This window comes from Mus caroli, chromosome 1, assembly GCF_900094665.2.
Source record: "Mus caroli chromosome 1, CAROLI_EIJ_v1.1, whole genome shotgun sequence".
NCBI classification, from domain to species: Eukaryota; Metazoa; Chordata; class Mammalia; order Rodentia; family Muridae; genus Mus; species Mus caroli.
In genome coordinates, this window is record NC_034570.1 from 77925760 (window position 1) to 77943416 (window position 17657).

The window sequence follows — 17657 nt, forward strand, 5'->3', positions numbered from 1 at the left end:
TTTTTTTTTTTGGTTTTTTTTTTTTTGGTTTTCCGAGACAGGGTTTCTCTGTGTAGCCCTGGCTGTCCTGACACTCACTTTGTAGACCATGCTGGCCTCGAACTCAGAAATCCGCCTGCCTCTGCCTCCCGAGTGCTGGGATTAAAGGCGTGCGCCACCACACCCGGCTCAAAGAATGTTTCTAAACAGGTCCACTTCCACCCCATCCTTTCTTTTTCCATTGCCTCTGGTGGGTGGTGGGCTAAAGGGAAGTTAAAGCATTTAAGAATCAAATCATCGTTAAAAATCTGAGGCCGGGCAGTGGTGGCACATGCACTTGGGAGGCAGAGGCAGGAAGATTTCTGAGTTCGAGGCCAACCTAGTCTACAGAGTGAGTTCCAGGACAGCCAGGACTGCACAGAGAAATCCTGTCTCAGGAAAAAATAAATAAATAAATAAAAAAGGATCTGAGTGCTGGAGAGACAGCTCAGAAGTTAAGAGCACTGACTGCTCTACCAGAGGTCCTGAGTTCAATTCCCAGCAACCACATGGTGGCTCACAACCATATATAATGGGATCTGATGCCCTTTTCTGGTGTGTCTAAAGACAGCTACAGTGCAGTTATAATTTTTTAATTTAAGATTTAATTTTATTTGTGTGTGTGTTGTGTTAATATATGCCTGAGGAGACCAGAGGAGGGTATCAGATCTCCCGGGATATCTTGGAGTTACAGGCAGTTGTGAGCCTTCCCTGTGGCTTCTGGAACTGAACACAGGTCCTGTGGGAGAGTAGCAAGCACGCTTGAGCTCTCTCCAGCCCCTTCTGGTTAACATTTAACTCAAAAGGTTTGAGCAACTTGAGAACTTCTTAGTGCAATGCTAGGCTCTAAGGGGTTTAAGGTTTTGTGTGTGTGTGTGTGTGTGTGTGTGTGTGTGGTGTAGATTAGAGAGAGTATTTCACTTGGTAGTCCAGTCTGGAATTCCTCCTTCCTGAGCCTCTCAAGTGCGAGGATATACCATCATTCCGGCAGCATTTGGAAACTTGGCACTGCTTCTTAGAGAAGTTTTGTTGTCTACCAGTTTGCTACCTCTTGGGCCATCCCAGGATCCCCCATACATATATTTGCCTTATGAATTGACTATAATTTGGCCCATTTTAAAAAACAGCCAAAGCCGGGTGTGGTGGCGCACGCCTTTAATCCCAGCACTCGGGAGGCAGAGGCAGGCGGATTTCTGAGTTCGAGGCCAGCCTGGTCTACAAAGTGAGTGCCAGGACAGCCAGGGCTACACAGAGAAACCCTGTCTCGAAAATCCAAAAAAATAAAAAAATAAAAAAAAAAATAAAAAACAGCCAAATAGTTGTTGGCATTGTATTTTTATTAATTTGGAAAGGAGTGCTTTTCTTTTAATGAAATATGGATTCAAATCCTGGGAAGCATTTCTCAGTTTGTTCAGGTACAGACTTTAGGTCCAGTAATAAGATTAGATCAAGTTGAACACAGTGGTGCATTCTTGTAATCCCAGCATTCAGGAGTCCAAGACAGGAGGATTTCTCTCAGCTTCAGGCCTGCTTGTATTACATTCAGGGTTCTGAGCTAGCCTGGGATACTTATGTACCCTTTAGAATAAATTTAGCCCGGCAGACCAAGGCAGTCAGATCTGGTCTACATAGTGAGTTTCAGGCCTGTCATAGACAAAGTCTCAAAAATAAACAAACAAAACCCGCCCGAGGTTCATTGTGCACACCTGTCAGACCAGCATTAGGGGGTAGGGGTAAGAGAATGAGTTGGACAACAAGGTACCTATATAGCCAGTGGGAGGCCAGCGTGGGCTGTATTAGACTTTGTGTCAAAAACAAAAAACAGCCGGGCTTGGTGGCGCAAGCCTTTAATCTCAGCACTTGGGAGTCAGAGGCAGGCGGATCTCTGAGTTCCAGGCCTGCCTGGTCTACAAAGTGAGTTCCAGGACATCCAAGGCTACACAGAGAGGCCTAGTCTCGAAAAAAACCAAGAACCAAACCAAAAAAATAAAAAAATAAAAACAAAACCAAAAAAAAAACAAACAAAAAACCCAAAGAAACCTTTACAAAGCCAGTAGAAAGCCAGGTGCAGTAGGATACTTTCTTTTTAACCCCAACACCCAGCTCTCAGGAAGAGGAGGATCTCTGTGAGTTCAAGGCCAACCTGCTCTATAAAGGGAGTTCCAGGAAGACCAGGTGAGATGGCATACACTTTCAGTCCCAGCATTGGGCAGGCAGAGGCAGGTAGATCTCTGTGAGTTGGAGGCCAGCCTGGTCTACAAAGTGAGTTCCAGGACAGCCAGGGCTGTTACACAGAGAAACTTTGTCTCAAAACAAAACAAAACAAAACAAAACAAAATCCCACTAGAAAAACAAACAAACAAAAAAACCCTAAAAAACAAAAACAAAAAACAATTTCGGGGCCAGTCAGAGCTACCTGAGGCCCTGATTTAAATAAGCAAAATTTCTGTCCTTTACATCATTTCATTTTTGGTACTTTATAGCCTTAAAGCATAACAGGGTTGAGTTTTTTTTCTTCTCATGAGGCATGGCTGGCTTCGCACTCTACAAAGCTGAAGATGACTTAGAATTCCTGATCCTCCTGCCTTTACTTCTTTTTTTTTTTTTTTTGGGTTTTCTGAGACAGGGTTATCTCTGTGTAGCCCTGGCTGTCCTGGAACTTACTCTGTAGACAGACCAGGCTGGCCTCGAACTCAGAAATCCGCCTGCCTTTGCCTCCCAAGTGCTGGGATTAAAGGCGTGCGCCACCATGTCCGGCTGCCTTTACTTCTTAAGGGCTGTGATTACTGGTTCAATTCCCAACCCCCCACCTGGCGACTCACAACCTTCTGTAACTCCAGCTCCTAAGGACTTGAGCTCCTTCTTATGGCCCTCATAGGCTGGGAGCATGCCAGGAATGCACAGGCTCACATGCAGGCAAAGCACTCATGTACATACAATTAAAAGTGATAAAAGCAAAACAAAGTAAAAAACTGTAAAAGGGGGCTGGCGAGATGGCGAGATGGCTCAGTGGTTAAGAGTGCTGACTGCTTTTCCGAAGTTCAAATCCCAGCAACCACATGGTGGCTCACAACCATCCATAATGAAATCTGATACCCTCTTCTGGAGTGTCTGAAGACAGCTACCGTGTACTTACATATAATAAATAAATAAATCTTAAAAAAAAAAAAACTGTAAGAGATAGCACAGCAGATAATAGTCTAACATTTCAAACATCTCAGTACTAGATAGAGTATATCGTCCTCGTACAGAACCATCCCTTCAGCACCACTAAAATGATAAAGCGTAAATCTGTAGAGATGAAGGGAATTAAAAGGAATCAACAGAACATGCTTTTCAAACCAGAAAGTAGTTCATGGTGGAATCTGGTCTAGAAACCCTGGCAAAAGTACATCAAAACTCAGCCTAGAGTTGAGGAGGTCAAAGGGCAGAACAGGCCAGGGAATGCTGGCAGAGCCCTGAGAAGCTGGGGAGATGTGGGAAGTGCCTGTGATGGCAGCTCTTTGTAGTCCTGTGTGTTCTCCCCATGCATGTCTGTGCATGTATGTGGTGTCCAAGGAGACCAGAAGAGGGCGTTGGATCTCCTAGGGCTGAAGTTACAGATGGTTGTTAGCAGCTAAGTGGATGGATGGTAGGGAATCAAATCTGGGTCTTGGGGCTGGAAAGATGGCTCAGCAGTTAAGAGCACTGACTGCTCTTCCTAAGGCCCTAAGTTCAAATCCCAGCAACCACATGGTGGCTCACAGCCATCTGTAATGAGATCTGATGCCCTCTTCTGGTGTGTCTGAAGACAGCTACAGAGTACTTACATATAATAAATAAATCTTAAAAAATAAAAAAAATCTCTGGTCAGTGGTGGCGCACGCCTTTAATCCCAGCACTCAGGAGGCAGAGGCAGGCAGATTTCTGTGTTCTGAGCTCCAGGACAGTCTGGGCTATACAGAGAAACCCTGTCTCGAAAAACAAAAAACAAATTAATTAATTAATTAAAAAAATTAAAATCTGGGTCTTATGGGAAAGTAACCAGTTCTCTTAACTACTGGCCCATTTTCCAGCCATGTGACCTAGATCTTTTTTTTTTGTTTTTGGTTTTTCGAGACAGGGTTTCTCTGTATAGCCCTGGCTGTCCTGGAACTCACTTTGTAGACCAGGCTGGCCTCAAACTCGGAAATCCGCCTGCCTCTGCCTCCCGAGTGCTGGGATTAAAGGTGAGCGCCACCACGCCCTGCTCTTCTTCTTCTGGATTTATTTATTTTATGTATGTGAGTACACTGTCGCTGTCTGCAGACACACCAGAAGAGGGCATCGGATCCCCATTACAGATGTTTGTGAGCCACCATGTGGTTGCTGGCAATATGAACTCAGGATCTCTGGAAGAACAGCTAGGGCTCTTAACTGCTGAACCATCTCTTCAGCCCAGCACAGGCACCTTTCAAAACCCTACATTTAAGGTAGGCATAGTAGACTATGCCTGCCAACACTTAATAGAGAAAGGAGAATCAAGCACTCAGGGCTACATAGTGAGTTCAAAACTAGCCTGGGAGCTGGGTCTCGAAAAACCAAAAAACCAAAGCAGAACAAAACAAAAAAACAAACAAAAACAAACAAACAAACAAACAAAAAACTAGCCTGAGCTACATGAGACCCTGTGTCAACAAAACACCCTAAACTTAACATGACTTCCAGAATTCGAGTCCTTTTTTTTTTTTTTTTAAAGATTTGGCCAACAGGGTGAGGGTTTTCTTTTCTCTTTTTTTTTTTTTTAATTTTTATTTATTATATATAAGTACACTGTAGCTGTCTTCAGACACTCCAGAAGAGGGCACCAGATCTCGTTACGGATGGTTGTGAGCCACCATGTGGTTGCTGGGATCTGAACTCTGGACCTTCAGAAGAGCAGTCGGGTGCTCTTACCCACTGAGCCATCTCACCAGCCCTCAAGTCCTTTTTAAACTTCTACCCACTCATGTTTAATTACAGATCATCTTTAGATGGTGGAAGATTTCTCTGAGAAGTGAGTTTCGGTCAGCAAAACCTGGAGAAACAAAGGAAAGTCATGAAGACTTCCTAGATAACTCTCATCTCCAAGGTGAGTGATCATACCCCAGCACATGTGGCAGAGATGTATCGGCACTGCATACTAGCGCAATTATGTTCTTAGAAAGAATGCATTGTTGAAGTTGAGTTTTACTTTTGAGGACTGGAGAGGTAGCTTAGTGGTTAAGAATGTGTATGTACACTCTTGCAGAATTCCATTCCCAGCACCCATGGGAGGAGGGCCTTACAACTGCCTGTACCTCCAGCTCCACGGAATCCAGTGCCCTCTCCTGACCTCTGTGGGCAATTGCACAACCCACACATACATAATTAAAAACAAGATACAGCTTTTAAAATTAAAACTTTTCTGGGATAGAGTCTCTTGCATTCTAATGTTGTCGTCATCATCTTTCTGGGGAGGCGTGAATAAATGTCTGTTTACCCCAGATAGGAGAACAATCACAGACGGAAGAAAGATGTGATTCCACCCACGTACTGTGAGTGTCCTGGGGTTAGGCACAGGCATGTGGATGACTCAGATTTAGCTGTGTCACTGAAAGGCCGAGCCTTGAGTGTCTGATGACTCACAAAGCCTGTGTCCCCATACAACTTGCAGGCGGCTCCAATAGTCTCTGTCTCTGTTGCTCATCTCCATCCTAAGAGAGGGGTGGGAATGAGAGAGAGAGAGAGAGAGAGAGAGAGAGAGAGAGAGAGAGAGAGAGAGAGAGAGAGAGAGAGAGAGAGAGAGAGAGTAGCGAGAGAGCGCTAGCACTGGCTCATGGCTACCCATAGCATTTAGCCAACTGGAGCTTCAGAGCTGTTACTAGCCAGCCCTGTGGCCACAGTGATGGCTCAGCCCCTTTGTGAGTCAGTTTCCTTGTGCTGGGCTGGGGATAATCATGGTTACGTTACGTTATTTGGTCATCTTGAGCCTTCCACGGCTTCCTTGGCATTATATATAATCAGCTCTTAATTACTATTTGCTGTATTGTTAAGCAGACAGTGTTTGGCTTGACTTATTTTTCCGTCTCCCCTTGGTCTTCTCACTAAGGTCCTCTACAAGATTTCCTCATGCAGAGAGCTTGGCAGGGGATCTGAGCAAATCACTCTTGCTGCCTGGACCTCTCAGCAGTATTTAGTGAGGAGGTGGTTCTGTCCTTTGACCTTGTTCCTCTCCCTTACTGGCTCCTTAGTCTTCAAGTCTGAGATGATGGGACTGGGAGGTCACACCTGTCTGCCTTTCTCTCTGGTCTGTTTGTAATTATGCCCTGGGGATTCTGGTTCAAGCTCTAGCTTTCTTTTCTTTTCTCTTTGTTACTGTTACTGTTTTTTGAGACTGGGTTTCACAGTGTAGTTCTGGCTATCTTAGAATTTGGCCAGACTGGCCTTGAACCCAGAGATCCACCTATTTCTGTCCCCCACCCTCACCCCCCAGTGCTGGGACTGAAGGTGCGCTCCACCGCCAGCTGACTCAATATCTAGCTTTCAGTGCTGTTCATCCACAGGGCTAGAGAGAGGGCTCAGTGGTGAGGAACATAGTCCAGCCTTACAGAGTTCAGTTCCCAGCACTCATGTCAAAGGCCTCTCAATTTCCTGTAAACTCCAATGACCAGAAATTCAATTTCTCTTTATGGCACACATGTGACATGCTCACGTCACACACATACACACACACACACAGACACGCACACACACATACACACACACAGAGACACAGACACACACATACACCACAAACATACACACACACAGACACACAGACACAAATACACACAGACAGACAGACACACACACAGACACACACACAGACACACACACACATAGACATACACACACAGACACACACATAGACACACACACACAGACACACACAGATACACACAGATACACACACACGAACAGACACACACACAGACACACACACATAGACACACACACAGACAGACACACACACACAGACACACACACATAGACACACACAGACACACACAGACAGACAGACAGACACACACACAGACACACACACACAAATAAGAACTAAACATTTTAGAAACTGATTTTCACAGGAGGGTAAAGTAAATATGTCTCATTTGAACTTCTCTAAATCCCACTCTCAGGAAGTTACATAATTGTGCCCATGATCAATCCACATGAGGATCTGCTCACTAGTGTATCCAAATAGAGTTTCCAGTAGAGGAGTCATTGTGTAAAGGTGCCCGCTGCCAGTCTTGATGACTTGAATTCCATCCTTGGCACCCACATGGTAGAAAGAGAGAACTGACTCCTACAAGCTGTCCTGTGACACACACACACACACACACACACACACACCCCTTCCATGGGGATGGGATGAAGGGTGGGAAGGAGGGGGATGACCTCAAGCCACAAATCCTTTTGAATCTCTCTTTCTATCATTTATTGAGTTCAGCCCATCCCTAAACCTGCAGTCTGGACAGTGGTGGGCAGGTTCCAAGATACACTGTAAGGAGGACCTCTGAGTGTCTTATACCACTCTTGTATGCAGGCGGATCCACGTGACCAGTGGGATTCAGGGTACCCAACAGCATGTCACTTTCAAGATTTAGTTAGTTGTGACGCTATCGTTTTTCTCCTGGTGTCCCCTTCTTTCTCTGTCTCTTTCGTCCTGCCCACTTATTCTAGAGTAGTCAGGTGTTATGGCTTCAGGACACTCACTGGGAGACAGGCCAATCTGTGGGAGTGTAAGGGCTCCCCAAAACAGCTACACCCAGGAGCTGCTTGTTTGTTTTTTGAGACAGGGTTTCTCTGTATAGCCCTGAGTGTCCTGGAAGACCAGGCTGGCCTCACTCTGTAGACCTCAAACTCAGAGATCTGCCTGCCTCTGCCTCCCAAGCGCTGGGAGTAAAGGTGTGTGCCACCGCTATCTGGCCAAGAGTTTTTTTGAAGGCAGATCTTCTAGCTCTTTCCAGTCCTTAGGCGACACAATGACACAGTCCCAACCTCAAGAGACCCTGTTTCAAAAATAAACAAACACAAAAGGGACATTTTTCTGGGATGTCTTCACTGGCTTGCCTACTGTTCAGTCTGTGCTGGCACTGCCTCATTAGCTCCTTCCAACCACTAGACAGAAAATCACAGCCTTTCCCTGGAATACCGCCTCCTACACACTCCGTGTCAAAGGGGGCACTGTGCATCCAGCTGTTTGTTTTTTGTCTTTTTTATTGTGGTAAGAACTTTGTTTGTTGATGGATCTTTGAGACCACTTAGAACAATGGCTGGTCCACAGCTCAGTAACTACATTCTTATGAATTATTTAAAAGAATTCTCTCTTCATTATTTTTCCTTTTTCTTTTTTCTCTTTTCTTTTTTTCTTTCTCTTTTTCTTTTTGGCAGAGTCTCTGTATGTGACCTTGGCTGTCCTGAATTGAACTATGTAGACCAGGTTGGTTTTTAACTCATAGAGAACTACTTGCCTCTGGCTCCTAAATGCTTGGATTATGGGTGTTTAAGAATATGCCCAGCCAGCCAGGCAGTGATGGCGCACACCTTTAATCCTAGCACTTGGGAGGCAAAGGCAGGTGGATTTCTGAGTTTGAGGCCAGCCTAGTCTACAGAGTGAGTTCCAGGACAGCCAGGGCTATACAGAGAAACCCTGTCTCGAAAACAAAACAAAACAAAACAAAACAAAAACAAAAAACAAAAAAGCAAAAAAAAAATGTATGCCCGGACTTATTTATTTTTTAGACATCATTGTTGTTGTTGTTGTTTTTAAAGATTTATTTATTATATCTAAGTACACTGTAGCTGTCTTCAGATGCACCAGAAGAGGGCGTCAGATCTCATTACGGATGGTTGTGAGCCACCATGTGGNTGCTGGGATTTGAACNCAGGANCTNTNNAAGAGCAGTNNGNGCTCTTAACCACTGAGCCATCTCTCCAGCCCGGGTTTTTTTTTTTTTTTTTTTTTTTAATTATTTTATTTTTAATTACATGTGTGTGTCTGTGCATGGGTTTTGCATGTGTGAGTACCGGTTCCACCAGAGTCCAAAAATAGACCTTCAGATCCTGTGGCTATAGTTATAGATGGTGGCTGGTTGTGGGCTGCTGTGAAACCTTTTGGAATTTATTAACTTAAGAGACCATGAGCCTTCAGCAACCCCCTAGGAATGCCCTCAGATGGTTTTAGTGGGCATAGCAGGGTTTCCTTGCCCTTCTACCACCTCACCTTGCTGCTTGCTGCCGCCCACACTTGCCTGATAGTCCCCCCAGGTATGTGAAAAAATGCCTTGATATATAGCTTCCTTTGTCCTGTTACTCTAAAACCTTAATAAAAATGTTAAGTTAAAACATGTGAGTTTGAGGGGTTGGAGAGAAGGCTTAGGGGTTAAGAGCACTGGCTATTCTTCCACAGGATCCATGTTCAATTCCCTGGCACCCACATGCAGTCCACAACTATATTTAACTCCAGTTTTAGGGGATCCATTGCCCTCTTCTGGGTTCCATGGGCACTGCATATACTTGGTACAGATATATATATGTAGGCAAAATACCCATACACATAAACTATAATAAAATTAAAACTTTTTTTTTTTAAAGAATGTGGCGCACGCCTTTGACCCCAGCACTCGGGAGGCAGAGGCAGGTGGATTTCTGAGTTTGAGGCCAGCCTGGTCTATGGAGTGAGTTCTAGGACAGCCAGGACCACACAGAGAAACCCTGTCTTGAAAAACAAAAAACAAAACAAAACAAAAAGAATGTGGAGTGACCTGACCCTGCCCACCCCTTAGTATGTTCGCTCATATTTGAGGCTGGAGTTAAGGTTTTACAGTAGCAGAGTTACTGAAGGGGATCTTGATGACTCTCTTCCTGAATCCTGAGGAGTATTGAGCAGGGTGTATGTTACTGAGAAGAATTGAGCAAGGTGTATGTTACTGGAGAATCTGGGTTCCCATTGTTCTTATTGGTAAAAAGAATTTAAAAAATGGACTCTGAAGGAAACTCAAGGACAATTAGAGGTTGAGAGAAAAATCACAAGGCAGGTGAGTCAGGTGAAGGGAAGGGAAATGAAGAAAACAGGGTTTGCGTTAGGATCCAAGAATGTGTATAGCTGGTACTAAGGTGGTAGCTTCCGTTCCAGAGATCCTGGGTTTGATTTCAAGCACCCAGCAGGCTATTCATAACCACTTACAGGGCTACAGTGTCACTTGGCGCCCTCTCCTGGCTTCTTTGGGCACTGCATACACATACATAACTATTCAGCACACAGAGACATATATAAATAAAAACGGGGAGTAGGGAGAGGCAGGGATTGAGAGCAAGGCTTGGCGGTGCAGGGAAACTTTAATTTTAGCATTCAGGAGGCAGGGCAGCACAGAGAAACCGTGTCTCGAAAAAGAAAGAAGAGGGGCAGGGGAAGAACAAGAGGGGGACAAGCAGGTAGTGTCAGCAGTGGAGGTCTGTAAGCAGCTACAGAACTGAAGATAGGAATGAGAAGAACCAGAGTGTCGACACGCTCAGTATCCAAAGAAGAGACAAAAAGGAGAAAAAGGAAGAAAGAGTGTCTCTGAGTTAGAACTCAGTGATTTGTTTGTTTGTTTTTGGATTTCTTTTATTTGTTTGTTTGTTTGGTTGTTTGTTTAGTTTTTCGAGACAGGGTTTCTCTGTGTAGCCCTCGCTGTCCTGGAACTCACTTTGTAGACCAGGCTGGCCTAGAACTCAGAAATCTGCCTGCCTCTGCCTCCGCGTGTGCCACCACGCCCAGCCTGAACTCAGCGATTTCTAAGTAAGCAACTGCTTTGAGGAAGAGGACCTTGGGTTTATATTGTCTCACTGAGAGACAGCATTCCTCCTGGCTCCTTAGCGTGTTTTTAGCTTTGAGGCTTTGAGAGCTGGCTGAAGGACTGGTGATTGACAGGCTCAGTTGGGTTAATTTTTTTTTAAGATTGATTTATTTATTATTTATAAGTATACTGTAGCTGTCTTCAGACACACCAGCAGAGGGCATCAGAGCTCATTACAGATGGGGTTGTGAGCCACCATGTGGTTGTTGGGATTTGAACTCAGGACCTATGGAAGAGCAGTCAGTGCTCTTAACCACAGAGCCATTTCTCCAGCTCAGTTGAGTTAAATCTTAAGGGCGGGGACAATTGTATGTAAGGTTCTGGTCGTTGGGCAGATCAGAACTCAGATTTTATTCTTTTGATTAGGAGGAAATGGCCTTCCCTTACTGGAACTTTACACATTCCTGAGATATCTTATGGTAAAAGTTCAAGGGGATCAAGAAGGAGGGGTCCCACTGGCCTCTGGCTCCAGTCCTGCTGACTGATGCTTGTTAATTATCTAACTTGGATGAGTATACTTGCTTGTGGCTATAAGAGTCCAGACTTTGACCCAAAAAACTCTAGTTACACAAAAGGAAAACTTTCACACTGTTGCCAGTGGTCCACATCTGAACAGGCATTTCCAGGTGTTTGGCCTTTAAAAGAAATTACTTGTGTTTGTGTGTGTGCTCGAAGGTATGCACACTCATATCAGGATGCACTGGCAGAGATCAGAGGACCTGCAGGTGTTCTCACCTTCTGTCCCAGTGTGGGTCCTGACGATAGAGCTCTCAGGTTGTCAAGCTTGGCGTTAAGCATCTTTACCCACAGAGCCATCCTGCACACCATCTTGTCCCCTTACTCAAAGGACTGAGAGAAGGGCTCACACACAGATATGTGAAGGGAACATGATGTAAAGGCAACATAAGTGTCTGCTCTGCTAGAGAACCAGGTTTGTTACCCACACTCACTCTGGGCCCTTTATCTTCAGCTCCCCGGGATCCTACACTTCCTGCTGGCTCCTGCAGACACCCATACAGGGCATGCTCACACATATGCACCAAAACCATAGTAAAGATCAGAAACACAGGGCCGAAGAAATGGTATAGCACCACAAGGTGGCCGGAGTCACCCTGAATTCTGGTTTCAGGGGATTCACAGTCTTCTGGACTGTGTGGGCACCAGACAGGCATGTGACACACATGTTTTGTTTTGTTTTGTTTGTTTGTTTGTTTGCTTCTTTGTTTGTTTGTTTTTTGAGACAGGGTTTCTCTGTATAGTCCTGGCTGTCCTGGAACTCACTTTGTAGACCAGGCTGGCCTTGAACTCAGAAATTCACCTGCCTCTGACTCCTGAGTGCTGGAATTAAAAGCGTGCGCCACCACACCTGGCAGGGGACACATGTATATGTGCACTCATACACATAAAATAAAACCTTAAAAAAAAAAATCAGAAGCCGGGCGTGGTGGCACACGCCTTTAATCCCAGCACTCGGGAGGCAGAGGCAGGCGGATTTCTGAGTTCGAGGCCAGCCTGATCTACAAAGTGAGTTCCAGGACAGCCAGGGCTATACAGAGAAACCCTGTCTCGAAAAACCAAAAAACAAACAAACAAACAAACAAACAAAAACCAACACAGAAACTGTCAAGACTGATACTGAAGGTACTCAAGGGCCTAGAAGAGGGGAGGGGGAGAGGAGAGGAGGAGGGGGAGGGGGGTAGAGGAGAAGATGATGATGATTTTGGTTTTTCTTTTTTATTTAATATTTATTTATTTATTTATTTTATTATATGTAAGTACACTGTAGCTGTCTTCAGACACACCAGAAGAGGGCATCAGATTTCGTTATGGATGGTTGTGAGCCACCATGTGGTTGCTGGGATTTGAACTCAGGACCTTTGGAAGAGCAGTCGGTGCTCTTAACCACTGAGCCATCTCACCAGCCCCTGATTTTGGTTTTTCTTTTTCTTTTTTTTTTTTTTTTTTTTGAGACAGGGTTTCTCTGGGTAGCCCAGGCTGGCCTCGAACTCAGAAATCTGCCTGCCTCTGCCTCCCGAGTGCTGGGATTAAAGGCGTGCGCCACCACGCCCGGCTAGATTTTGGTTTTTCAAGATAAGGTTTTTCTGTGTAGTGGTGGTCCTGGAACTTACTCTGTAGACTAGGCTGGCCTTGAATTCACAGAGAGATCTGCCTGCCTCTGCTTCTGGAGTGCTGGATTAAGCCTGGCAAGAGCCCTGAATACTTTGGGTCTCTTCTTATGGGGTCAAAAGAAGGAAAAGTTTGGTCAATAACTGGTGGTTTTTCTGTTTTGACAGATTAGGTCATCTGATCACTTCTCTACTGAGAATGTCTTTCCCATGCTTCCTCTCATTTGAATGATGTACATTTTATAATTTTAATTTTTCATGGGCATAAGGTGGTAAATAATAGATTCTCCCTGAAAGTTTACCCAAGTACACAGTTTTGCCTTATGGGTCAGGTATCCAAAGCCAGCTCAGGTTGGATTAGCTCTTCAATCTTGACATCAGCATTTATTGGGCATACTGTGTTCCACAGACTGTTAAAGCTTAAAAGTTGTCAAAGGAGGTGACTACTCCACTTTGTTCAGAGTACATGCAGCCAGATGTAGGCAGGTCCTGGATGCTAGGTACATTGTTTGGAGAGGGCTGGGTATGTAATGCAAGAGAAGGAGTGAATTATTAGAAGAGTGTAGGTGGTACGGTGGTGCTTGCTGTTAATGGCAGCACTTGGAAGGCCAAGGCAGCAGATGTCTGTGAGTCTGAGGCCAGCCTGGTCTACATAATGAGTTCCAGTGCTACACTGAAAGACCCTGTCACAAACAAAACAAACAAACAAACAAACAAACAACCCTGATCCAACCCAAACCAAAATGCATTTCCATTCCTTGAAGCTGAGGAGTGAGAGGGGTGAGAGGGATCTTGTTTTTTATTAAAAAACATTTATTATATTGTGTGTGTGGTATGCTCACATGCATGTGTGTTGTGTGTGTGCTGTATAGGTATGCTTATATGCCTCTGTGTGTGTTGTGTGTACGTGTGTGTTGAATATGTGTTCTTTTTTTTTTTTTTTTTTTTTTCTCGAGACAGGGTTTCTCTGTATAGCCCTGGCTGTCCTGGAACTCACTCTGTAGACCAGGCTGGCCTCGAACTCAGAAATCCGCCTGCCTCTGCCTCCAGAGTGCTGGGATTAAAGGCGTGCGCCACCACACCCGGCTGAATATGTGTTCTTGTATGCCTATGTGTGTGTGCATGTACTTGCATGCCTCTGTGTGTGTCTGCATGTGCAGTATACATATCACAGTCATAGCACAAGTCTGGAGGTCAAAGGACAATTTGTGGGAGCCAACTCTCTCTCTTCTTTGTGTGGGTGCCAGGGACTGAATTCAACAATCACCCTATATCTGCTGCACCATCTTGCTGGAGTGTCAGGCCGAAGCCCCTCCCCCAGCCATTACTAATAATCGGAATGATCTGTGTGCCCTGGCTCTTGGGCTATCTCACTGTTCTCAGTGCTGCTTTCTGCTGTTTCTCCATGTCCCCTCTTGCACACTGGGCTCCATCCCTTGCTGTCTCTGTTAGCCCTGCTTCCCTAGCCCTGGCCACATCCCATCTGCTCTTCTCAGGACTGGACTCCTCCAGATGCCTCTAGAGCTTTTCTCTCTTAACCACAATAAAAACCTGACCCCTAATGGAGCAGTCACGTAGTTGGCAGTTTCTTTGCTGTACCCCCTCAGATACAGCTGGCTGACCTTTTGTTGCCTCTACATCAAATCTGTTTATGTCAAGCATTCCATTAGTCTATTTGTGAGTGACTATCTCCTTTGCATGGGGGCTGCTGCCTTTAATCCCATCACTGGGGAGGCATAAGCAAATGGATCTCAGCGAGTTTGAGGCCAGTCTGTTCTACATAGGTAGTTTCAGCCCAGCCAAGATGGCATAAAGAGATCCTGTCCCTAACCTAACCCTAAAAACCCCATTTAAAAAAGTAAAAATAAATACACAAAGCAAAGCACTAATGGTTTTCATGAAATATTCCTCCGTTAATGCTTTTATCTTCACCTCATAATTTGCTAAACTATGTAAAGATGGGGTTGAGAGAGGGTGGAGAGGAAGGAATTTTAATAAGAAAAAGTAAAATAGTAGAAGCAGGCTGAATTCAGGGTGCTGTGTGTCACGTGGTTTGGGGGTGGGAGGAGAGAGAGCACAAAGACCCCTGCTGCCCATCACCGATGCAAACCCAGGAATTGAATCCTGAGAGTACCTTATTCATAAAGCCCTCAGGCTGGAGAGCCGGGTGGAATCGGCCGCCTCAATCCTTTCCTCATTAGCATTTTTATAGAGAAGAACTAAGAAATCAATTCAAGGTCCCGGCTTATCCTTCTGGCCAGGTGGCTTTTGTCTCTGAGTTCCCCTCCCCCTTATCTTTCTGCCACTCTGAGTGGCTGGGGTGTTCGTGGACAGCAAAGCTAGAGGCTTGCACTTCTCCTATAACTAATTTTTAAAAAATATCTATATATTGTTTGTGTTTGTTTGTTTGTTTGTTTTTGACACAGGGTTTCGTCTTTGGCCTTGCTGGTCTGGAGCTTGTTATGAAGACCGAGCTGGCCTCAGACCCATAAAGATCCACCTGCCTCTGCCTCCCCGTTGGGTTAAAGGCTTGTGCCACCACAAGTAGGTAAATGTTGGGCCCCATTTTGGCTTTGGTTTGGGCCTTGAGGACAAACTGGAGCCTGGCTTGAGTTCTGAGACCCTTCTTAGTCACTTCGGTATGGGGGTGACTCAGCAAGACCTGTTTGGCCCCGCCTAGTTTACAGACTTTTAAGGCCAGTGGATCTTGTATCACTTCACGAACCTTTTTCTTTCCTGTTGTCAAGGAGAATTCCCAGAAAGAAGCCATGTAGATCTAAAGGAACTGACTGCTCAGAACTGCAGTGAGAGGTTGGAATGTTGCAGGTCCAGGCCAATTAACAGATAAAACTGTTTTTGGATCTATCAATGAGCAGACCTAGCTTCCATCAGCCCAAAAGCTAACTAAGAATGTCATTAACATCTGAGGCCTCTAGAAAAGTTTCCCACATTTTGCTGTAACCACTTCTGATGTACCTATCAGTGTATTTTAAACTTGCCTTTGTAACAGCGCCACAGACTTGTTAGGCCCCTAGACCTTAGCAGGACTGACTCCATGATGGAAATGCCAATCAGGCTGTAAGACTCAGTAGACAGCACCACCTGCCCAAACTAAAACAGGCCTAGTTCATCAAAGCCCGTAGAGGTTTGGTAAAGTCTCGAAGTGTACTAACCTTGCTTTTTTGGCTTCTGTAGTTTTGCTTCTGGCTAACTGTTCTTATTGACTGAAGTATGTCAACCCAGAACATGTTTTTGTTGTTGTTTGTTTGTTTGGTGCTTAAAAGCTCACCCTGAGAAAGGCTTGGGGTTACACTGGGACCCTGTACACCCATGTCTGGACAGCTAATAAAGACTTTCTACTGGCTTAAACCCATGTCTGAGAAGTCTTCTCTAGTGAATCTCACACCACTTTGATTGGCTTTCTTTATTCTATAAAACCATAATATTTTAAGAAACCACTCCCACATTGGAACATAAAATTTGGGATAACCTAAATCTGTGTTCCTAGGCCATGGTCACTCCAGTATGGCTCCCAAATAAACGTATCTCTTATTTCCTTTAAGGTGAGAGCTGTGTTGTTTGTGTTGACACAGTGCAGTATGGGAAAGATTAACTCGGAACTTAAAAATCATTAGCAGGGTATCCATGCAAGTTCCTTCTTAGAGAACAAAGTGGCGCCTTCACAGGCAGCTGCGCAGGGGAGGGGCCGAGAGGAGGAAGGGGAGGGGCTGAGAGCAGGCTGGGGAGGGGTTGAGAAGAGGGTGGTTAAATCACTGGTACCGCGACAAATCAGAGTCTGGTGCTGATGAGATCCAGAGGATGAGAAATGGCCTTGTTAGATGATTAGCCCTCAGAGCTTCTAATGGCAGCCCAGGACAGTATTTGTATGGCAGGAAAAATCTTTTTAAAACTCTGTGTCATTGTACTTTGTTGTTCAGGGTTATGCCCCATAGCCAGTCGAGCCAGGCCTCTGGTCCCTACCACATCTTTTATTTTTTCTCTTTTCCTTTCTTCCATTTGCAAAGATTTCTGTCAGTGCTAGGCAGTGAACCCACTGACTTCAGACACTGAACATTCTAGACAAGTGCTCTCCCAGTAAACTGTGCCCCTTCCTCACCCACTCTGCCTTCTACATGGACAATAGCCCACAGTTTTGGTAAAACCATTTCCCTCAATTTGGGGCAAGATTGGCGCCATGGAGAGGAACTGTGCCTACACCAGCAGTGACCTGCCTATTCCTGAAATGAAGTCCATTTCCTCATTAAAACTGTGTACCCCTTCTTGCACAGGAAATGCCAGCATTGATGCCTTTTCTGCAGCCACTACCACCCCCTCATCAGGGCAGTTTGCACCCTCCCCTCATGCCTACATATTTATATCTTCAATGTGTTCATTACTACAGTACCCCGTAGGGGACCCAGTATGGCCTGGTGGTTCCTATTGAGACCAGGTAGGTGGCAACCAGCAAAGATAACCTGTTTACTTTACACATACCTCTTTTTTTTTTTTTTTAATCACAGACTTAACAACAACAACAAAAAATCACTGCCCTTTATACAAGGATAACTAACCTTAAGAGGGACTATGGGCTAGAGAAAGTACCCAAAGAGCTAAAGGGATCTGCAACCCTATAGGTGGAACAACATTATGAACTAAC

The 17657-nt window shown here is 45.0% G+C and overlaps 1 protein-coding gene across 1 annotated transcript in view; it reads left to right on the plus strand.

The window, feature by feature from the left end:
* Fbxo36 (F-box protein 36) overlaps window positions 1-17657 on the plus strand; it is a 65771-nt gene that overhangs the window by 36956 nt on the left and 11158 nt on the right. The window contains exon 2 of the mRNA XM_021175000.2: window positions 4999-5107. Coding sequence (XP_021030659.1) covers window positions 4999-5107 — 109 coding nt within the window. The remainder of the gene's footprint in view (window positions 1-4998; window positions 5108-17657) is intronic.